We start from the raw sequence: 22069 nt of genomic DNA, 5'->3' as shown, positions 1-22069 counted from the left end.
TGCCCGAGATCCCGAGATTGCCCGAGATTGCCCGAGCGTGGCCCGGGAGGAGGAATGATCCCCCCCCCCCACCCTCCCTCTCCCCCCCCCTCGCTTCGGCCCGTCCCTCCCACCTCCCGCCCCTTCCACCTCCCGCCCCCGCCCCACCCGTCAGGGCCTGTCGCCGCTCTCGGCCGAGGCGGCCTCGAGCCTGCGGACGCTCGACCAGCAGGTGTGATCGGCGTCTCTTCACAGCCGCCGCTGTGAGCAGGCGGCCGCGAGCCTGCAGACGCTCAACGCCGACCAGCGCGCGGCGGTGACGCGCGTCTTGTGCGCGCGCGACTATGCGCTCATCCTCGGCATGCCCGGCACCGGAAAGACCACCGTCATCGCGCACACGGTGCGCGCGCCTAGACGGGGAGGACGCACATCCTTGTCTCCGAACAGCCACTCGAACAGGCCCCGCATTCAGCCGGACTCCGCCGTCTTCGCATCGCAGCGCGTGTGTTCGCGCGGTGCTCCGAGCACGCGGCGCGAGACCGCACTCCCCGACGGCGGCGCATGCATCGCGCAGGTGCGAGCGCTCGCGTCGGCGGGCCAGACAGTGCTCCTGTCGGCGTACACGCACTCGGCCCTCGACAACGTGCTGCTCAAGCTGGACGAGATGGGCGTGCCGCTGCTCCGGCTCGGCGAGCAGCTCTCTCGCATCCACCCGCGGCTGCACAAGCACACCGTCGAGGCGAGAGCTGCAGCCGAGAGAGGCAGCCGAGAGCTGCAGCCGAGAGAGGCAGCCGAGATAAGGCTTCATCGTCGAGGCCGACAAGAGCTACCACTCCGCGTGTCGTATCTCGGCGGTCTCACGGCGGCATCTCTGCGGCATCTCTGCGGTAGGCGCTCCTCGAGTCGGCGCATGAGCCGGAGCAGCTGTCGGCGCTGCTGCGCGACCGCAGGGTGGTTGCGACCACGAGCCTCTCTCTCTCGCACGCGCTGCTGTTCGAGCGCTTCTTCGACGCGCGCGCCAGAGCCCGGTGGCGCTGGCGGCCGCCACGGGCGCGCCGACGCGGACAGCGCCCCCGCGCCCCGTGTAGGTTTGCATCGTCGACGAGGCGGGGCAGATCACGGAGCCCGTCTGCCTCGGCCCGATGAGGCTCGCCGAGCGGTTCGTGCTCGTCGGCGACCACTTCCAGCTGCCGCCGCTCGTGACGGAGCCGACGGCCGGAGAGCGCGGCATGGCGACCTCCCTCTTCTCGCGGCTGTGCCAGGCGCACCCCGCCGCCGTCTGCCGGCTCCGGATGCAGTACCGGATGGCGGCCGACATCATGGCCATCTCGTCGCAGCTCGTCTACTCGGGCGAGCTTGTCTGCGGCTCTCCGGCGAGGGATGTCCAGGACACGTCCATGACATGTCCGGGACATGTCCTTAGGCGAGCTTGTCTGCGGCTCTCCGGCGAGGGGTGTCCAGGACACGTCCATGACATGTCCGGGACATGTCCTTAGGCGAGCTCGTCTGCGGCTCCCCGGCGGTGGCCAACGCGACGCTCAACCTGCCGCGGCTCGGCCACGTCCGCGCCGCGCTCGCTCTCCCGCCGTGCCGGCAGGCGGGAGGCGCGTGGGACGGGGCTCGCTCGTGGGCGGCGGCGGCGGCCGGCGGCGCGGGCGCAGAGTCGGAGGCGCGCGGGCTCGGGCGGCGGGCGGAGTGGCTGCGGCTCGCCATCCTGCCGCAGCACCGCGTGGTCTTCCTAGACACGGACGCCATGCCCGCGACAGAGGCGCGAGTCCAGGTGCCTCACGCCCCGCGCACGAGCCCTCCCGCCGCCACCGCCACCGCCGCCGCCGCCGCCTCCGCCTCCGCCGCCGCCTCCGCCGCCGCAACCGCCACCGCCGCCGCCGCCTCCCACCTACCCCGGCCCCCGCCCCACCCCGTCTCGCGCGGTGCCTCAGGCGGGGAGGCGAGGCAACGTCTACAACCCGCTCGAGGCGGGCCTCGCCGTGCAGCCGCTCGCCCGATCTCGGCTCACCTCGGGTCATCCCGGGCCATCTAGGCGGACCTTCTCGTGCAGCTCCTCGCCTGGCTGAGCGCGTGCGGCGTGGAGCCGGCGCGGACGGCCGACCTCTGCTCAAGGAAGCTCCACCGAGGCCCACCTCCCATTCCTTCGCTGGTCAGGCGCGGATGGCGTACCTCTCTCCGTACCGCGCGCAGCTCAAGGCCGTGGCCGAGCGGCTGCCTCCGCCGCTGCGCGGGGTGGAGGCCCTCACCATCGACAAGGGGCAGGGGCGCGACTTCGAGTGCCTGCTCCTCTCCATGGTGCGCAGCAACGCCGACGGCGCCACCGGCAGCCTGCTCGCCGACTGGCGGCGGCTCAACGTCGCCTTTAGCCGCGCCAAGCGCAAGCTGCTGGTCGTCGGCTCGCGCCGCACGCTGCAGCAGTCGCCGATGCTCGCCTCCTTCCTCGAGATGGCGGACCAGCGCGGCTGGTGCTTGCAGCTGCCGCCCCGCGCGCACCAGCTCTACCCCATGCCGCCGCTGCCCGCCGGCGAGCCCGCGCCGCCCGCGTCGCCCGCGCCGCCCGCGCCACCCGCGCCGCCCGCACAACAAGGCAGCGGCCGCAGGCACGGCGCGGGCCACGCACCGCCGCCGCCGCCGATCGTGCCCGACAACATGCCAATCACGGCAAACCTCGTGCACGAGATCCACCAGGTGGCGCCGGCGCGCGTCCCAGGAGGCGGCGGCCAGAGGGTGGCCTCGGCCGCGCAGCCGTCGGTTGTCGACTGGTGATGGCTTTTCTTCTCCTCGGGCCGTCGCGTTGTGTGTGGACACACGCGGCCCCGGCGCGTACAGGATTACGTACACTGCACTGGTATTGTGGGTCGGAAGATGCACTGTCGCCGCCCCTGGTCTCACGGTGGTAAAGTCAGGTTGTTCGTTTTACGCACGTGGCGGCGCTTTTGTATGCGAGCACGAGGTATTTTCTTCCTCAAAGAATCAAATCAAAATCGGCAAACCAGGCTCGACACAGCTCACAGATAAGAAAAGGTGGCTGCAAACTGCACTCTGGTGTTGTTTGTGTATCTCTCTACGGGGTGTGGACCCTGAGTTGACCAGGGGTTGTGCGCTGGGCCCTCCTGCTCGGCTCCAGCCAGTAGACAAGTCTTGTCACTAACAGAGTAGATGGATCTGACCTCGGGGCCGATGTGACCAAGCGCTGGTAGCGTGGTTTAACCTCACACCCATGGTCTCACAGTGTGCCGGCAGTCGCCGAGCAGTGTCGCTCACACAAGCCGCAGCACAAGTGACTGAGGGCCAGTGAGGGCGAGCCCATCGCTGTCACAGCTGTGGCAGCCGTGCGTTTTGACCGCGCAAGACATAAAGGGTGCTAAGGGCTCTGCACGCAAGGCGCCCGCGTCGCAGACGCGGTACCATTGACAAATCTGCAATATATCCCCCACACGAACAAATAGCAAAATCCGAATACCGTGCAGAAATGCGGCGATCTAAGCCGGGCAAGCCTTCAGCTAGTGCAACCGTAAAATTGAAGCCAAGAACGTCCGCCAAATCCGTGCTTTTTCGGCACAACTTGAGGGGAAGCCGCTGATCGAGCCCAGCGTGCCCGCGGCCGCCTCCAGCGCAGCACCGCCGCTGGGGACAACACACTGCGGAATCGGATCGAGCCCATGGAGGAGGAGGGCGCAGTCGACGAATGGGAGGAGGAGGGCGCAGTCGACATTGGCGTGTCTGACTCAGAGGAGGGTTGGCGGTGCTCCGGCAACCTAACCTGATCCAGAAGCTCGCCGACGTTGTCACTCAACGTGCGTCATGCGTGATCGAGCTTGAGGGAGGAGCTCCGCTAACGATTCGGCCGGCCACCCAACGCCGCCGCCCATACCCGCCACCCACAAAGCGCCTGCTCTACTATCCCGTAACCACCCGCTCCACTTTCCACGGACCAAGCCCGTGATAGCACTATCACTGCCGCCGTCCTGGTTTTGAACGTGGCAGCTAGACTCTAGGGACTCGGTAGTTGTGACCCCCCTGAGTGAGGAGCAGGAGAGAGAGAGCTTTTGTGGTGTTGGTGTACGCAATAACGGGACAGGGTGGTTGTTCTCTCTATCTCCTCTTCTAGCTCTTGGTTGGCATGAGCTGCGCCCTGTGTCCGACCCCTTTTGCGCAGCAACACCTTAAACTTTTAGGCCCTCCAAATTCGGGTCGGAGCGTAGCGGAGTGGGCCCTGAGTTTGAAAAGGGCGACGGACGCTTGCGTCCTAGCCTCCAACAACGCCTCCCTCCCTTGGGTTGTCTGTCTGTTGTCTTTCTTTCTTTTTCCAACAACGCCTCCCCGGCGCAGAGCCCCCCCCGGAGGGATGCACAACCGCTCCACGCCACGCGCCCACGCCGCTTGCGGCGGTCCTCTTCCCAGCTCCGCTGAGGCCTGCGTTATTTTAAATGAGAGATGGCACCGAGAGAACACCGCTGCCCCCCATGCACAAGATGCTGACCGCCCTCGCGTTCGTCCCCCTCAAAGTGGCTGCACTCAACGTGCAGTATATCTCTCTCCCTGCGGAACACCGTCATGCCCTGCACACACCGCCCGCCGCGCTTTCAGGTGCCTGCTCCGCGATCGGCCATTTTGCCCGCCGCTGCGGTGTTGCGCTCCAGCGCCGTCCGGATGGGTGGCAACAGCAAGAAGTACGCGTTCGAGAACTTTGAGGACGGACTGTTTGAGGCTCGCGAGGTCAGCATCGTGAAGCCGCCCGTCTACTTCCTCTCACGCGTCAACGAGCTGGGTGTGCTGACGAGCGTGAGCGAGCTCGGGCTGCTCTCTGCTGCTGCCGAAAATGGTGTCTTCACCAAGCTCGAGAGCGTTGGCGCGTTCAGCGCCGTCGAGAGCTTGCTGAAGACCGGCATCGTGGAGAAGCTCAAGCTGCTCTCGACCTTTGAGTCTCTCCTGGATGTGGACGCCGGGCTCATCTACACTGGGGCAAACTTTTGTCTCGCCCTGCTGCCCACCGTCGTGACTCTCGAGATTTGCGGCTTCCTCCCAAAGCATGGACCCGGCGTCACCGCGGTCGAGAGTCTCTTCTGCCTGAGCACGGGCGCCGTCGGCGTCGCTCTCTTTGTCGCAGCCTTTTTGATTGGCGTCCTGCAAGAGGACCCGGAGGACACGCGCATCTTCAAGTGAGTACGAACACGGCACACGACAGCCGTTGATCGATACACGTGCCTCCAGGCTGTGTCGTTTCTCTGTGTGACCTGTCTTGTGCGTTGTCGAGGGTGAGTAGTACTACTGGGGATGAGTGCACGTCTTCGCGGCCGATCCGAGGGTGGCACGCTGTCTGTTGCCAAGCAAGGTGTTGCCGTGGCCCAGACCATCAGAGCAGGATGCATGACCATCTGTTTGGGCTTTAGCTCATGCGTCGTGGCGCGATGCACTATACTCCAGTCGAGGGGTTGCTCGCACGCACGACCCACGACGCCCAGATTCGTTGCGATCATCCCGAATTTTCCGTGTGCGTGATGCGCGCGGCAAAGCTGTCCGAGGAGGCCACCGGCCAAAAGCGCATGTCTTGAAGGTCTGATACTGGAAGCCCATATAGGCACCTTACACTCCCCCGCAGTATCGCACCTCTTGAGCGACACTACGTTTCCGCAGCTGGGGATTCTCCGGGTACCCCTCTTTGTACCCGTGCTGGCCGGATTCCTCCTCCGAACAACTCTTCCGAACTCAAGTTCGATCGGCCCCAGTCTCGAACTGGCAGCCACTATCTCACCGGAGGTACCATGTCCGAGGAGGCCACCGGCCAAAAGCGCATGTCTTGAAGGTCCGATACTGGAAGCCCATATAGGCACCTTACAAAAGCCAAAGGTGGCAGCGCGATAGAGAAGGCCGCCGGCAGGCCTCCCCGACGGCCCGTGGAAATCAGAGAAATTGATTTATTTGGCGGGCAAGACTTTGGTTACTGATTAACGAGTTTTGTTGTAAATTTCTTGTCAAACCTATCTGTGAATCCCCAGGGCCTCCAGGGCTCGCACCTCTCAACCTCTCCGACAGACCACCAGACTCCAGACCAGCGCACACCAAGCGCCATACGAGGTATTTTCTTCTCGATAATAACAAGGCTGTGAATGAAAATCCGCGCAGTGTCGTTTGTTGGAGCCAGCTCCCCACTGACACATTTCTTGTTGGCTTCTAAAAATCTCTCCTAAATCTCTCTCTGAGCTGCTAATCCTAACTAATGGTGGTTGCGACCTAATGGTGGTTGCGACCTAGCCTCCAACAACGCCTCCCCGGCGCAGAGGGCCCCCCGGAAAGAAAGAAAGAAACAGACAACCCAAGGGAGGGATGGGAGGATGGGGCCCCGCGCCGCCGTTTTTTTCTTTGCCGCTGCTCATTGGAGGACTCGACAATGTAACACGTGTATATGCTGCCGCTCCTGGCGATCGGATTCTTCGCGCCGCAGCGGCCGCTGCCGACCGCGGCTGCCGCGCGGCAGCGGGCGGCGGCCTCTCTCGTGCGCGCCTCCGCCGACATGGCCGTCGACCGGCGCGTTGACTGCATCGTCGTCGGCGCCGGCATCTCGGGCTCGACGCTGGCGCACAACCTGCACCGCGGCGGCGCGGACGTGCTGCTCGCCGAGGCGCGCGACTACGTGGGTGGCAACGTCGTCTCGCACGAGGAGGACGGCTTCGTCTGGGAGGATGGCCCAAACTCCTTTGCGACGCAGCCGTCGATCGTCCGCATCTCGCACGAGCTCGGCATCGAGAAGGAGCTGGTGTTTGCGGACGAGTCGCTGCCGCCGTGGGTGAACCACGGCGGCAAGCTGCACCCGCTCCCCAAGGGCAAGGGCGGCAAGGGCCCAAAGGGCCAGCTCGAGCTCGTCTTTGGCTCCAACGGCGTCCTCAAGTTTGGGCTCTCTGGCAGCCTGCTGTCGTGGCCCGGTAAGATCCGCGCGGCGATCGGGGCGCTGGTTGGGCACGCGCCGCCGCCCGAGGGGAAGGAGGAGACCATCCGCGAGTGGGTGACGCGCACCCTCGGCGAGGAGGTCTTCCTCCGCTGCATCGACCCCTTTGTGTCGGGCGTGTACGCGGGCGACCCGATGACGCTCTCGATGTCCGCCGCGCTGTCCAAGATCGCGCGCATCGAGCGCTATTCGTACGGGATCGAGTGGAACAAGCTCGGCGCCATCTTCTACGGCGGCCTCGCGCGCCAGGTCGAGCTGACGAAGGAGCGCAAGGCGAGCCCGCCCGACCCCGCCAAGGCGGGGGACCCCGGTCTCTCGGAAGGGGAAGGGTCTTCACTGGCTGCTGCTGCCCTGCTGGGTAGGCGAGCCCTCCCGACCCCTCCTGGGTGCCGTTCGAGTACGGCAACCCCGGGTCGTACCGCAGAGGCCGCTCCACCCTGCCCAAGGAGAGAGGCGCTTCCTCGACCTCTCCCTCTCACGCCTCCCCGCGGCCCCTTCCCTAGGCCTCTCTACGCTGCCGCACGCGATAGCGGCCGAGCTCGGCCAGCCGCACGGCGCGCCGCCCGACCCGGCCTCGCGCGTGCGGCTGGAGTGGCGCCTCGCCTCGCTGCGGCGCGACCTTCGAGGCCGTCCGCGCGAGGACGGTCGTCTCGACACTCCCGGCGCACGCGCTGCGCGGCGTGATCGACGAGGTCCTTCCCGGTGCGGCGCCGCTGACAGAGGCGCTGCGCGAGGGCATCGGGCGCAAGGGGATCTACTACCCGCCCGTCGCCGCCGTCACGGTCGGCTCCTAGGAGCGGAGTCCGCCTTCTCTTGTCTTCTCGACCATCTCTGCCGTATTCGCTGTATTCGTATCCCCTCGTATTCACGCGGCGCTCCGACTGCACAGCACGAGACCGCCTTCCCGCCCTCATGCTGGCGTACTCACAACGCACGCAGGTCGCCTACCCGAAGAGCGCCTTCCGCGACGTCGAGCTCGACAACGGCTTCGGGCCGCTGCGAGACCTGCCCGGGTTTGGGTCGCTCAACCCGCGCTCTGAGGGCGTGCGCACGCTGGGCACGCTCTGGTCGTCCTCCCTCTTCCCCGGCCGCTGCCCGCCCGAGTACAACTTGCTGCTAAACTACATCGGCGGCTCGCGCGACGCGCCGATCGCGGAGCTCAGCGAGGAGGTGACCATTCCCCACCCCCCCCTCCCCCCCGCCACCAGGCCCCACACACCCCGCTCCACCCTCAATACCCCGACCCTCTCCCTCCCCCTCCAGCAGAGGTGCCCTCGGCACTCACATTCCTTCACGACCTCCCTCCACCCCCACCCCCACCCCCACCCCCACCCCCACCCCCACCCTCTCCCCCGCCAGGAGCTGGTTGCCGAGGTTGACCGCGGCTGCCGCGAGGTGCTGCTCAAGCCGGACGTGCCGTCCAGCTGTGAACAGCGTCTCTTCACACCTCCTGCTGTGAACAGGTGCTGCTCAAGCCGGACGCGCCGCCGCCAAAGGTGCTCAGCGCAAAGCTGTGGCCGACGGCCATCCCGCAGTACGAGCTCGGCCACGCGCCTCTCATCGAGGCGCTCGAGCGCGCAGAGGCCGACACGCCCGGCCTGTGGGTCTGCGGAAACTACCGCACCGGCGTCGCCTTCCCCGATTGCGTCACCTTTGGCTACGAGCACGCGCAGACCGTGCTGCAGTACCTCGACGCCGAACGCGACGCGCCGGCCACCCCGCCGGCCGCGCCGGCGGCCACCCCGCCGCCCGCGCCGCCGTCCACGCCGCCCGCGCCGCCGCCGCCCGCGCCGCCCGCGCCGCCCCGCGTCAGGGTGGAGAGCTGGTTCGACACGGGCGTGCGGCTCGCGCGGCCGGCCGAGGCGGCGGAGGCGGCGGGGGTGGCCGAGGCGGCGGGGGCGGTGGGGGCGGCTGGGGACGCTCATGACGGCGCTCACGAGTGGCCGATGCTCGGCGGGAGCGCGGGCCCGCATCGCATGGCTGGCCGCAGGGCCTTGGCAGCACGCCGGTAGAGGGTGGCGCGTCTTGGCCCACAGCAGTCTCGCCGCCCGGATCTCTCGCCATTCCCCGCGCGGAGAGGTGCTCAGAGGAGAGCCGAGCAGCGAGAGAGGACGGGTTGGAGCTTGGAGGCTAGCTGGAGCTTGGCATCCGTGTGCAAGGAGGCTGTAAGCGTCGCACGCAGCGCTTGTCTATCTCGATCGCACCCCCGAAGCCATCGTGTACCAAAAGTAAAATAAACCTCAAAACACAAAAGTGGAGCTGGAGGCTTAACACATTGACACCCCACCGCGGGCGGCCCACCACCCGCGACACACCGCACACGCCTCACGCGACACACGCTCACGGACACTCACGGCCCGCCCCTCAAATGTGGGCACTCATCCTCTGATCCTCATGAAGGCTCATGCCTTATGCCGGATGCCGCTCAAGACACTGCGATTGTTTTGCTCGCCTCGACAAAGTCCGCGTGGCGCGCCGTGTCCGTCTTGGAGACGTAGACCGGAGGTGGCAAGGCCCGCAGCTCCCTCTGGCACGACTCGGGCGGGAGGGGCGGGATGCGCGCGTCGGACAGCGCCGGGTAGAGAGGGCGGGGCGCCAGCAGCTGGGCGGAGAGCCAGCCGAGGACTGCGCTGACCAGCATCGCCGGCACGAGGCCGCCGTGGTAGTCGAGCATGCCTGCTCAAGAGAGCGGGGCGAGGGCTGTGGCGGGGAGCGCCTGTGAAGCGAGGGGAGGCCCAGGGGCTGCCCCGGGCAAGTAGTAGGCAAGCTCAATTCCAAGATCGGGCCCCTATCCGCCCCGGGCACTGGAGAGCATCACCGAGCATCACGGCAAAGGCCGAGATGGGGGACTGAGTGACGCCCGCGAAGTAGGCGGTGGCGGCGAGGAGGCAGGTCGGCTGGCGCGGGATCTCGCTGTCAATCTGGAGGATGACCTTGTCGTGGAACCAGTGCCCGATGCCGGTGCCGACGGAGATTGTGGGCGCAAAGATGCCCCCGGGCACGCCGCTCCAGTAGGTGAGCAGCGTGGCGACGCCCTTGACCGCGAAGTAGTGCACCGGCGGGACGGGACCCAGCGTGTCGTCCGTCGCCACGAGCGCCTTCGCCTAAGGTGAGGTGAGGTCTACGGGTAAGCTCCTCCCACACGCACACGCACGCAAGGTGGTGGGGCAAGGGACGGGCAGCCCTGGCGACTCCAGAAAGGCAGGAGCCCCACGGCATTCTAAGTGAAAGGGCCAGTGCGCGTGGGTGAGCGGTGTGGCGCGCGTGCGTGCGTGTCTGTGTGTGTGGCTTCGCCTCGTCAAAGCCGGAGCCCCACGCGTGGCCGTCGTCCCAGTAGCCCGCCGCGGCGAGGAGGAGCCCGCAGCCGGCGACCCATGCCTGCGGGAAGAAGGGGCTTCAGCGGGTGGGGTGATGTGTCACCGTGGGACACAGCGCAGAGTTGGGGCACAACATTAGGTAGCACACATAGGTTGCGCTGACGGAGCCGCGCAGCAGGAGCTTGATGTGCACGCCGTAGAGGAGGAGGAGAGACCACACGCCGCCGAGGAGCCCCGCGAAGAGCGACACGACGGGGGTCACCCAAAGCATGTGGAGCATGTCGTCTTCGAAGGCGGCGCCGTCGTATCCCTCGAAGGTGGCGTGGTACCCTCCGAGCACGATGGCGGCCGCACCCGAGACGGCTACTGCCACGACCATCATCTGGCCGAGCGTCTTGGTGAAGCGACCCCCCATCTCTTCAATGGCGAAGATGATGCCGCCGAGCGGCGTGTTGAAGGCGCCAGAGACGCCCGCCGCGCCGCCGATGAGCGCCGCGTCGCGCAGGTAGACGCCTCTCATCGTCCCGCTGCCGTGCCGCGGAGGCGCGTCGAGCAGCCTGCGGACGGACGGCAGCAGCCGCTCGCCGCAACGCAGCACGAGGACGAGGAGGGAGGAGGCGACCTAGAGTAGTAGGCAACCTTCATTCCAAGATCTGTGACCCCTCTCCACGCCCAAGCGACTATAGCGACAGCAGACGTGGCTTAACTCCACACAGGGACTGCGGAGACGGGAGTCGACCTGCACCGTGGGCCCCTCGCGGCCGCTCGAGGCGCCGCAGAGCTGCCCGAGGAGGGTTAGCGCCACCTTGCCCACCATGATCCGCGCCGAAAAGATGCGCGCCAGATTCGGGTCTCCGTCGGCGAGGATGAAGGCCGTCATCTCGAGCGGGATGCCGCTCCCTGCCGTGCCGTCGAAGCACGTGCGTGTGAGCAGCACGGTGAACGTGAGCCCGAAAGGGATGACGAGCCACGCCGCCCACGGCGCGGCATCGAACCACTCTCGCCGTGCCTCCTCCACATGCTCACTCGCTATCCCAAAGCCTGCAGCCATGGCCCCAATCAGAAGGCCTCCGACCAGAAACAGCAGCCCGACGGTGGCGTGCGACGTGCGAAGGCGCTCCCGCTGCTGCGCAGCGCAGCGCCTTGGAAATTCGGCGGCGTGCGACAGCACTTTACCGCATGCACTGCGGCCGCCGCCATCGCCGCTTCGTCCTTCGCCAGCGACGGCTGTCGCATCTTCCGCCACCGTCGCCGCACTGCGGCCGCCGCCATCGCCGCTTCCTTCGCCCGCGACGGCTGTCGCATCTTCCGCCGCCGCCGCCGCACTGCGGCCGCCGCCATCGCCGCTTCCTTCGCCCGCGACGGCTGTCTCATCTTCCGCCGCCGCCGCCGCATTGCGGCCGCCGCCATCGCCGCCGCTTTCAGGGGTCGCGTCCTCCATTTCAGGCCGGGGGCAGTTGTCGCGCCGTTCACAGCCTTGTTATGAGAAGAAAATACGCCGCATGGCGCTATGCGCTGGTCTGTGAGAGGTTGAGGTGCGAGCCCTGGAGGCCCTGGGGATGGGGGGAGATTCACACAACGCAAACAACCCCGGGACGAACGCTTCACACAGCGCCGTTCACGCAGACGGCCCCCCCAGACGGAGCCGAACGCTGGAAGTCCAAGTGCTCCAACGGCACGCAAAAGCGGATCGCACCGCGCTCGCGCGCAGCACTCTTTGAGTAACACAAATCCACACTTGGGGGCACAGGGTGACGCAGGTGTCGCAGAACACTGCACGGAACTTACGCGGGGCCCTAGAGGCGGGGGGGGGGGGGGTCCGCCCGGTGTTGCTGTTTCTTTACTCTTTCTGCCGGCAGAGCCGCACACAAGGGGCTGCGAGCCAGCTCTCACGGCGATCCTTGCGCGATATTTCTCAGCTGCCGGGCCATGTCAGCTGCGCGTGGCGCACACGCACGACCGCCGGCGCAGCCGCTCGCACGCCCACCATGCACCAACCCGCCTAGGCCGCCCCGGAAACCAAGAGGGACACAAGCCTGACACAAGCACACGCACGACAAGGAGGGACACACACGAATTCGCGTTTCACACGCCACTACAGCCCCCACACCCGCACGATGCTGTACACGCGCCGCGCCAGGCTCACCTCGCCGCCCGAGGCAGAGGTAGAGTGGCTCGCGCTGCTGCTGCCGCCGCCGCCGCCGCAACGCGACGCGGACTGCAGCTCCGGTCGCCGGCCGACGAAGGTCTCGACGCCCTCTGCCCGCTGGACGGCGCGCATCAGCGAGCGGTGGAGCCAGCAGAGCGGGCCGCCGAAGAGGGTCGAGCCGCAGAGTGCGCCGTAGGCGCGCAACACGAGGAGGGCCTGCGCCGCGAACACAACACTTGTGCTCAATACACGGGGCACGAGTACAGTGGACATGGCTGAAGGAGTGCGCGTCCTCTCGAGCGCCTGTCGGAAGAGGACGGGCGCCTGTGTCCCGCATCTACGGAGGAGGGCCCAGCGCGCGCGACGGCGGCCAGGCAAGCTCCACGGCAGCTCGAGGGCGTCGCCGAGCTCATCGCCGACCAGGAGGCGCGTCATCGAGGCGGAGCGCTCGAACGCGGCATCCGACGAGCGGGGCGCGCGGAGCAGGTGGTGCGCCACGCGGACCGAGAGCGCGTCGGGGTGGAGCAGGTGTAGGACGATCGACTCGAGCGTCGCCTTTGCGAGCGGCATGCCGGCACGGCAGGGGTTGAGCTCGTCGCGCAAGCCGAGCAGGCGGCCGACCCACCGCCAGAGGTGGAGGTAGGCGCGCTCCTCCTCCTCGGGCACGGGGCCGCCGCGGATCAGCTCGAGGCCGGCGAGCACGTTGTACGAGAAGGCGAGCAGCGTCACGGCCTAACTCACTGCTCAATACTCCTCATTGACCACTCACCATTCGGCACGAGAAGGCGAGCAGCGTCGCGGCCTGGTCCTCCTGGTTGATTGGGACGCCGTCCCGCGCGCAGTCCCACGCCTCGCCCCCTGACGCGCCGCGCAGCAGCAGCCGCCGCCGCACCCGCGCGTGGAGCGCTCGCACCCGAACCGCCGATCGCCAGCCCTCCCTGCCGGGCCGGAGTGCTCCCTGCTCGGCGCAGCAGTCGATGAGCAGCCTCCCCGTCTCGAAGAGGCGTCGCATCACCGCCCGCGGCTGCTCGGCGGTGAGGTAGCCGCTCGCGTCCAAGACCTAGATTTTCGGAGACCTAGACTTGGTGGCATGCTCCGCTCGCGACGAGTGTCCGAGCATGCCAACCAAGGTGTGTGCTGGCTAGGTGGCGTTTTGGCCTTTGTGATCTTTGGCGCCGAGAAGCCGCCGACCAGCGAGGCGTTGAAGAGCACCACTGAACACAGCGGAAGGAGACGAACGAAGGTGAGCGCACCCCTCTCGATCAGTTCCCAGTCAACCCACTCCGGCACGGTGCCAGCCTCGGCGAGGAAGCGGGCAGCAGCGCTCTCAGAGTCCTCTGCGGCCTTGCTCACAATCAGGGAGTAGACGTCGTCCGAAGGCCGCGGCTGGAGCTCCTCCAGCAGTGCGTCCATCTCCGGGTCGCCCACCTGCCTCAGCGGCTCGAGCGCGGAACTCTCTGTGTGCAGCTCACTCCACTCAAAGTCTTGGCCGAACTTGCGGATGACAGGGCCGCCGCTGGAGCGGATCCGGCGGGAGTCGAGCACAGGGCAGTAGGGGCGAGTCAGGTCGGCAGAATAGAGTGACATACAACCTGTAGCCCCGGGGGGGGGGCTACAGGCACCCGTCGAAGACGCGCGAAAGTTCAAGGAAGCCAAAAGAAAAGAAAATGAGGAGGCACCGTTGCGTTCTCGCCGCCAATCACTGCTGATTGGTGCGAGCGCCAGGATGCCATGTGAGTGACGGTGGCAATCGACGAATGTGAGCAACCATTCGCCACCAACCAGACTCTTTACTGCTCTTTTAGGGTGCAGGTGGCAAGGGTGCAGGTGGCAATCGAGAGCGCCTTCTTTCATTCACACCGTCACCAAAGCCACAAGAAAGAAACCAAAAAATTCTCTCTCCAAAGCCACCCGTCTACCTCCTGCAAAATCTCGGAAAATAGAACGCTTTTCGTGTACCAAAGACACTAAGAGCGTCCGTCCCCCTCTTTCATCATCCCGCAGGAGCCACAGCCCATTCCTCCGCCAAGACCCACGCGCTGTCGGTCCGCAAACCTTACGGCGGGCCGAACGCGCTTGACTGGCTTTAGCCAACCCGTCGTCGGCCTTGAGGACTGGTGCTTCCGCCTGTCTCTCGATGACTGCGACAACGCGTACACAGACCCAGTCTGGAGGAGTTGGCAGGGCTCGCCGCTCCCGTACCCAGCCGACTGTTCTTCCGGCTGTCAGCTCTGCGGCAACGCCGGCGGCTGGTGCAAGGGAATCGGCAGAGCCTTCACACTTTGTCCTCCTCCTCCTCCCGCACCGCCGAGACTCACCCCCCAACTGCCACCACCTGTGCCCACGACCCCCGCTCAGCCGGCCAGTCTCCCGCGGGGCAACCCTCCAACTCTGCCCCCACCCAGGTCACCTCCGACGTTGCAGCCACCGCTGCCACCCCAACCTCTCCCCCTGCCGCTTCGCCGCTCACCGCCGCCCCCGCCTCTCCCTCCGCCACCACCACAACCTCTGAGGCCGCCGCCGTGCCCGCCGCCGCCGCCGCCACTGCCATCGCCACCGCCTCCGTCGCCGCCGCCACCACCGATGCCAGCGCCTCCGCCGCCAATGCCGCCGCCACCACCGCCGCCGCCGCCGCTGCCGTCGCCGCCGCCACCACTGCCGCCTCCGCCGCCGCTGCCGTCGCCGCGACCGCCGCGACCGCCACGACCGCCGCTGTCGCCGCCCAGTCCAGTCTCTCCAGCGTTTCCCATTCCCGCCTCGCCGTGGGCACGGACGTGGCTGGTGCAGTCGGCGGTCTACTTGCTTGGAGCCATGGCGTGGACGGCAGCCGTGTTCTCCGTGGTCTGCGTCTGGCACTGTTGGTACAATTGGCTTGAGCACCTGCTGCTCGGTCATGGCGGGAGGCGGCCGTCCTCGCCATGGTCTCGGAGGAGACTGCCAGAACGCAACGCGGCGGGCGTTGGCGAGGTTAGCTCTTTTGGGCAGGTGCGAGTAGCGCGGCGAGGGAGCGTCGCCCGCACCCGCAGGCACCGCGCGCCCGGGTCGAGGTCCGCGCTCGATCGAGAGCGATCAGGGTCGCTCTCCCCGGCCTCGGGCTCGACTGGCGAGGATAGCGACGTGCAGCTCGCGACTCTGACAGCTGTGTGGGTATGAGGGACCTGTTCGATTTAGCTCTCACGTGTCGTCTTTATGTCTGTCTCTCTGTTGTCTGTGGTGATGCACTCTCCCTGAGCGGAACGCACACAACGCCCCGCGTGGTGCTTAATCCTCGTGTACTCCGCGGTGCGTGTGCCGCGGCCGTTATTTTGCGACTTTGGAACGCGAATGTGACAGGACCATCGGGTCCTTCGGCCGCCAACGCACCAAAGCGAGATCACTCTCGAGAGCAGCTGAGCCTGCCTCTGGCCTCGCCTCCCTCTCCTTCAGGCATTCGTGGCATCCTATGGGTCGTCCAGAGTATCGACCTCTGGAGAGTCAGCCAGCCCCACTTTGAGGGCGCCATGAAGTACAGCGATCGCCACCTCGCTGGCCTCTCCGCAAGGCCCCCCGACCGCGTCGAACTCATCGGCGCGGGCTCTCTCGGCTACGGGACCGGCCCCAGCTTCGGCTGAGGGCTGACAAGCTGCCGAGCCCAAATCACTGTGAGAGTCGTGATTTCTTGTTTGGTTTCCTAAAATCTCTTTCTCTGCATCACGATTTCCCGCATTTATTTGATGAGAGAGAGAGAGAGGTAGAGAGAGAGAGGTATATATATATAGAGAGAGAGAGAGAGAAGAAAGAAAGAAAGAAAGAAAACAGACACCCAAACGAGGGATAGGTAGGGGAGGAGGACAGGGTCCCCACCTGCACGAGCAGGAGTTTGGAAGGACGATCAGGGGGACAGGTGGGCTCTCCTGCTCCTGACAAGGGACACGACAGGCTCGAGAGAGAGAGAGAGAGAGAGAGAGAGAGAGAGAGAGAGAGAGAGAGATTGAGCGTGTATTTTTTGTGTGGGGTTCCGTGTTGCCTTGGAAAATTTCGGCGTCACGCGGCAATGTGAGGAGGAGGAGCAAAAGGCTAAGGTCGTCAAACGAGGCGGTCCATGCTGCGTCTCGAGGGAAGCATCGGCGTGCCCGGCACGCTGCTTGCCCTGCACAGAGAGACGCAGCAGCTAGCAGCCAGCCCGCGCAGCGTGCTGCTGTGTTCGACCCACACTTCCGGCAGCACCTTGAGCCTGGAGAGCGCTCGGTGCAGCGCCGAGCCGGCGTGCGAGGCTGAGGCATCAGACTACGAGAGCGACGTCGTGCTTGACGACGTGCAGGTGGACGAGGAGGAGGAGTCGCCGTATGCTCCCCAACCGCAACACACTCCCGTGGCCAAGCGGCGGCGGATGATGGGTGCCACGGAGGAGCGCCCGCGCTTGGAGCGCAGGGTTCCCTCATAAAGCTGCCACGCTACGACCGCGAGCCCGCCGCCGCGGAGAACAACTGGACCACTCGTGTGCGTGCATCGTTGCTGTGCCATGCGCATGAAGCATAGCCACCATAATGACTCCCGCAGATCACGCGGCAGCCTGTACAATCCTCGCAGTCGTTACACACTCTATCTCTCTGCTGTGCATGAGTTTGTTGCAGTATCGAGAGTATTTTTCCAACGCCAATCACGCACGCCAAAGCGTGTGAGCCACAGCGAGGTGGTGCGCGGCCCGTCTCGCAGTCCTCCCTCCGATCGCAGCGGGAGAGAGAGGCGTCGCCGGGGCCGGGGACCGCCGCCGCGCCTCGCCGTCGCGAGAGGCAGATAGGCCGAGCGGGGACAGAGCGCGGCGGCCGCGGCGCCGGCCCTCGCCCTGCTCGCTTGGCCCAACTCAGGCTCACCCAGGCCAGTCGCTGCCTGCGGCAGGGCGACCGCCGGCTTGAGCCGCTCCGCGTGACCGTCGCGCGGGGCTCGGCCTCTCAGCAGAGAGTGAAATCGGCCCTGTCTCTGCACGGCGAAGGTGCCGTGTGTTTCTCTGCCGTCGCGCACACACCGCATTGGCCTGTCGCGCATCGTTCATGCCCCGACCCAGTGGTCGTGACGCGCGATACTTTCTTTTTCCAAGGCGAAGCGCGCCACCTGACATACCTTCGTACATGCGTTTTCTCCGTCCGCCAGCCTGCCGCCTGTGTTCATCAGCGAGTCCTCCGCTCACCTGGGAGCGCATCGCATCCAAGGACCCGAAGCCTGGAGCCTTGCCGCTGCTGCTCGTCCCAGGGTTCGCATGCGGGATTGCCGAGTGGACGGTGCTGCCGCGCAGGCTCGCGAGGACGTCGCGGCGCGACGTCATCGCCTTTGACCACCGTGGCATCGGCGGCTCGCCCGCGCCGGCCGGCCCGTACAGCATACCGATGCTCGCCAGGGACGCGCTCGCGGTGATGGACAGCGCGGGAGTGGATCGCGCGGCGGTCCTCGGCATCTCGATGGGAGGCATGGTCGCTCAAGAGATGGCCATCACGGCGCCGGCTCGCGTCAGCGGCCTCGTCCTCGGCTGCACCATGCACGGCGGCAAGGAGGCGCACCCCCCGCCGGCCTCGTTCTTCGAGACGTGCTCCGGCCTCGCGGACGGCGAGCCGGCGGCGACCGACGCGTTCCTGCGCGCGATGCTCCCGCCGAGCGCGCTCGAGGGGCCGGCGGGCGAGCGGCTGCTCGCGCAGTTCCACGCCTCCTTTGTGCAGCAGCGGCGCGACGCAGAGGGTCTAAGCGGACAGCTCGCGGCGATGATGCGCTTCAACTCGACCAAGCGGCTTGGATCTCTCGGGGACTGCCCCACGCTGGTCGTGACGGGCTCGGACGACGTCGTCGTGCCGCCCGCCAACGCCGCCTCGATCGCGAAGAAGGTGCCCGGCGCTGAGCTCCTCACGTGGCCCGACGCCGGCCACTTTTGGTGGCAGCATCGCACCGTCGAGGTGTGCGAACGGATCGCGCGCTTCCTGCTCGAGCGGTGTGATCGGTGACGGTCCTGTGTCCATTCAATACGGTAATAAAACGGGCGCCTCGCTTGCTCAAACACCATCGTCGCGAGAGCTCCCCGTCGTGGCGTCGAAGCTCCCGCCCCTCTCGAGCGACGAGCCGCGAGGCCGAGAGAGACATCCCCGCGCGGGGCTCACATTATCCGGTAGGGGACTCTCATTACTCATAGTCTGAGGGTTAGGTTTCTGCCAGAAATTCTGGAGCCTCGGGTGCTTTTAGACTTTTGATCGGGTCAGGGGAGAGTGCGACTTTTATCACTTCGATCGTCTCGGAGCGCCTAACTTTTAGCATTTCGTCTCAAAAAAAATTCGGCGCTCCGGGCCGGAGGCTCCGCGCGCAAACTGCTCTATTACTATCATATAGCAGTAAGTAGTAGCTATTGTCCCGCGAAGTAGTTCCCGCACACTATGGCTAGAAAAATGCTGTGCTGCTCGCCTCGAAAGCGCCCCTCGCAACATTTTTGCGCGGCCTGCGGCGCGCGAGACTTTTACCATTTTGCCCCGGGCGGGCCCACTTTTGTCGTTTTGCCCCAACTCTACGCCTAGGCGTGCTTTTAGCGTTTTGACCCAAATCGGCCGAACTTTTAGGATACCCTCAGACTATGGGGACTCTGGGGACCCCATCACACACTGCTGTGAATACGTGTCGAACCCATACTAGGGACCCAGAACATATGCGGCAGGAACCATGACGTGGCGGATTCGCGCCTCAGAGACACACGCGACATTCGACGCACACACGGTGCCGCCACACCTGCCACACACAGAATCGCATCCATCACGAGACCGCCTGTCCTTCTCAGCGACAGCGTCGCCGCCACACCTGCGGCAATCCCCTCTGCCACCCCCTGGATACACACACGGCGCGCGGGCACTGTGAGCCCTCCGAGTCTCCCGGCGCCTCCCTCACGCAACCTCGAGGTGCCACGCGTCGCCGAGCCTGACCGGCGCCGCGTCGTCGCCGGAGAGCCCGCCGAAGAGCACCCCTTGGTCGGCGGCGATCGCGGTGCCCGCGCCCCACCCGCGCGGCGGCGGCGTGGAAGCGCCGTCCACCACAACCTCGATCGGCTGCCCGCCCGCGTCGATGCCGACCAAGTCGGACGCGAAGCCGCCGGCGCCCTCGTGGCCCTTGTCGGAGGGAGACACCTCGCCGCCAAAGACGACCACCGCGGGGCCGGACACCGGCGCGAAGCTGAACGACGCGCACACCGAGCGCGGCCGGAGCCACTCGGACGGCGCCCGCTCCCACACTCGCCGCGCCACGTCAAAGCGGACGACGTCATTCGTCTCGTGCCCGGCGAAGCCCGCCACGGCGAGCAGCGCCGAGCCGTCGGCCGCCGCCTCGAGGGTGGCGCCGCCGCGGCCGGGGTACCCGCCCAGGTCGGCGGGCGGCGCGAGCTCGGTCCACCGCCGGCTGCTCAGGTCAAACTCGTGGAGGTCTGCACGCCTGCCCGAGGCGTCGCAGCCGCCAAAGACATACACGCGGTCGCCGACGGCCGCGGCACGGTGGAAGGAGCGCGCGCTCGGCGGCTCGCCGCTCGCGGCCTCGAGCGGCGTCCACGCCACCGCCTCCGGGTCGAAGGACCAGAGGTCGTTGAGGTCGCCCTCGCCCATGCTCACGCTCGTTCGGCCGCCAAACACGATCAGCTGGCCACTCGCGGCGCACTGCGCGTGCCCTATGCGTGGCAGCGGCGCCGCGCTGCCGCTGGGCTGCAGCTCTGTCCACGCTCCGGCCTGCAAGTCGAGCCTGTGCACGACGCTGTCGATGGCGGTACGAGCCGTCGCCTCGCCACCAAAGAGGTAAGCGGCGCCGCCGATGGACGAGAGCCCGTGCGAAGAGCGAGCAAGCGGCGCATTATCCAGCGAGAGCCGCGTCCAGCGCGCAGTGAGTCGGGCCGCGCGCGACATAGGTTAGGTTAGGTAAAAGGTGAAGAACAGTCTGGCTCGGACTGGACACCGACGCGGTATGGAAGTACAGGTATCGACGCAGCGGAGGAGGGTGCCGTCGCAAAAAAAAAGAGAGAAACCGTTTGTTTTCTTTCTTTCTTTCTTATTTTGCGCCCTCCCCCCTCGCTTTTGCAAAATCCTGCAAAGGTGGGGACGTGTCTGTCCTCGACCCAGCCCTAGCTTGGGATGTCCGTTGTATTTATTTATTCTCCGCGCCGCGATGCGCCCTCCCCCCTCGCTTTTGCAAAATCCTGCGGAGGTGGGGGGACGTGTGTGTCTGTCCTCGACCCAGCCCTACCTAGCTTGGGATGTCCGTTTTATTATCTCTCACTTTGATATCCTTTGCTCCAGCTTCGTTGGTCCTGTGGGTGCGGGGACTCTCTTCACGAGACGACATCTGTTTATTTTTTGCCCGTTTTATTTATTCCTGCGTCCACCCATACCGCGTTGGTGTCCCAGTCGTTGGTCGGACTGTGTTTCGCCTTCCCATCAATCAATCAATCAGTCCTTACAAGATCCTGCTCGCGCAGGTGGGGACCCTGTCCTTCTCCCACCCCTTGTTTGGTGTGTCCGTTTTATTCAACGCTGCTGCGAAAAGAATCACCTTGCCTTTGAAGCCGTCCGCCTTCAGCCACAGGTTAAACCTCACTTGGTGCTCCTTGTCGGAGGCGAAGTCCTTGCGGTGCGGCATCGTCACTACGGACACAGAGCCCGCCGGAGTCTCCCGGGCAATTTGTTCGGTGCCGCGCCAGCGGGCCTTCTTGATGAGCGAGTCGTGCTTCGCGGCCGTCGCCGCGATTCCCGTGCCGCCGCCACGGAAGGTGGCACGTGCTTTTGAGAAGCCCACTTTGCGGCCTTTGCCGCTTGCCCACCGCTTGGCTTCGTCGACGGGCGAGTGCCTTACCACACTCGCCTCGGCGTTACTCGAAGCTGCGAGCTCAGCTGCGGCCACAAGAGCGGCCTGCTTGGCACGCAGCTGCGTAATCGTCGGCCCGCGTGCGCGGCTCTTCACGGCCTGTGCCGGGGAGTTGGCGTTCACGCGCATCAATCATCATCGTCATGGCTGTGTGCGTGCTTCTCGCTCGTGCGTCCTTGGAAGTTGTGCGCCTCCTCTCCTATGAGCTCGTATGCCACGTCGCCGCCTGTGTTTGGGTTTCTATGTTTGCGATTTGGAATTTGGTATTTGTCCAGCTCTTTGTTTATTTATTTATTTCTTTCTTATTTTATCCACCTGTGCCCCTGATCGTCCTTCCAAAATCCTGCTCGTGCAGGTGGGGACCCTGTCCTCCTCTCCCATCCCTCATGGGCTGACAAGCTGCCGAGCCCAAATCACTGTGTAGTTGTGATTTCTTGTTGGTTTTCTAAAATCTCAAGAAGAAGATCTAAAAATCTCGCTCGTGCGCGGAATGTGCCGCAAGTACGCCGCTGCGTGATGGGAGGGGGCTCGCCGGACGGGGGAGGGGGGGCGGGTGCAACGGTGCATCCGCACGCTTCACGGTGCAAAGAGCGGCGTGTAGAGGGAGGGGCTTCAGAAGCAAACGCAGGCAAGTGCTCCAAGACCAAGGAATAGCGGGAAGAAAAGAAGACTAGAAAAAAGCGAGTGCGGCTGCGGGCCACTACGACTACGACGGCTCTACTGCGTACTGCTACTGGGGGCTAGCCACGACCCACGTAACTTTGACGCGTCGCGGGCTGCTTAACGCAATGAAGAAGAACATGCCAAAGGTTGAACGCCTCC

The 22069-nt window shown here is 65.7% G+C and overlaps 7 protein-coding genes across 7 annotated transcripts; 3 read left to right on the top strand and 4 right to left on the bottom strand.

The window, feature by feature from the left end:
• The first annotated feature begins 1126 nt into the window (after positions 1-1126).
• EMIHUDRAFT_463659 (hypothetical protein) lies at positions 1127-2951 on the top strand. The gene is made up of 5 exons (XM_005774521.1): positions 1127-1334; positions 1481-1759; positions 1920-1955; positions 2021-2074; positions 2143-2951. The coding sequence occupies exons 1-5, from the start codon at positions 1209-1211 to the stop codon at positions 2752-2754; spliced, it is 1107 nt and encodes a 368-aa protein (XP_005774578.1). The 5' UTR covers positions 1127-1208; the 3' UTR covers positions 2755-2951.
• A 3443-nt stretch (positions 2952-6394) lies between these two features.
• On the top strand, positions 6395-9170 carry EMIHUDRAFT_463658 (hypothetical protein; the record flags this gene model as incomplete). Its single annotated transcript, XM_005774520.1, has 7 exons — positions 6395-7244; positions 7438-7514; positions 7561-7716; positions 7874-8104; positions 8143-8202; positions 8294-8347; positions 8398-9170. 7 exons carry the CDS (start codon positions 6395-6397, stop codon positions 8944-8946), a joined length of 1977 nt encoding a protein of 658 aa, XP_005774577.1. The 3' UTR covers positions 8947-9170.
• Positions 9171-9359: 189 nt separating this feature from the next.
• Positions 9360-11711, bottom strand: EMIHUDRAFT_450698 (hypothetical protein; the record flags this gene model as incomplete). The annotated part of the gene is made up of 4 exons (XM_005774519.1): positions 10991-11711; positions 10355-10873; positions 9753-10038; positions 9360-9610 (listed from the first exon to the last, which is right to left on the bottom strand). The coding sequence occupies exons 1-4, from the start codon at positions 11690-11692 to the stop codon at positions 9360-9362; spliced, it is 1758 nt and encodes a 585-aa protein (XP_005774576.1). The 5' UTR covers positions 11693-11711.
• Positions 11712-12346: 635 nt separating this feature from the next.
• EMIHUDRAFT_207272 (hypothetical protein) lies at positions 12347-13987 on the bottom strand (the record flags this gene model as incomplete). The annotated part of the gene is made up of 5 exons (XM_005774518.1): positions 12347-12397; positions 12494-12616; positions 12821-13132; positions 13170-13460; positions 13592-13987. The coding sequence occupies 5 exons, from the start codon at positions 13985-13987 to the stop codon at positions 12347-12349; spliced, it is 1173 nt and encodes a 390-aa protein (XP_005774575.1).
• A 3704-nt stretch (positions 13988-17691) lies between these two features.
• Positions 17692-18416, top strand: EMIHUDRAFT_354677 (hypothetical protein; the record flags this gene model as incomplete). Its single annotated transcript, XM_005774517.1, has 1 exon — positions 17692-18416. A coding segment is annotated over one exon (606 nt), but the record flags the coding sequence as incomplete, so codon positions are not given.
• An 874-nt stretch (positions 18417-19290) lies between these two features.
• EMIHUDRAFT_65119 (hypothetical protein) lies at positions 19291-20292 on the bottom strand (the record flags this gene model as incomplete). The annotated part of the gene is made up of 1 exon (XM_005774516.1): positions 19291-20292. The coding sequence occupies one exon, from the start codon at positions 20290-20292 to the stop codon at positions 19291-19293; it is 1002 nt and encodes a 333-aa protein (XP_005774573.1).
• Positions 20293-20839: 547 nt separating this feature from the next.
• Positions 20840-21376, bottom strand: EMIHUDRAFT_207268 (Hypothetical protein; the record flags this gene model as incomplete). The annotated part of the gene is made up of 1 exon (XM_005774515.1): positions 20840-21376. One exon carries the CDS (start codon positions 21374-21376, stop codon positions 20840-20842), a length of 537 nt encoding a protein of 178 aa, XP_005774572.1.
• Between the last annotated feature and the right edge of the window lie 693 nt (positions 21377-22069).

This window comes from Emiliania huxleyi (genome assembly GCF_000372725.1).
Source record: "Emiliania huxleyi CCMP1516 unplaced genomic scaffold EMIHUscaffold_31, whole genome shotgun sequence".
In the NCBI taxonomy this organism is placed as follows: domain Eukaryota; phylum Haptophyta; order Isochrysidales; family Noelaerhabdaceae; genus Emiliania; species Emiliania huxleyi.
Note: the sequence above shows the minus strand (reverse complement) of the source record. Positions and strands in the feature narration are given on the sequence as shown.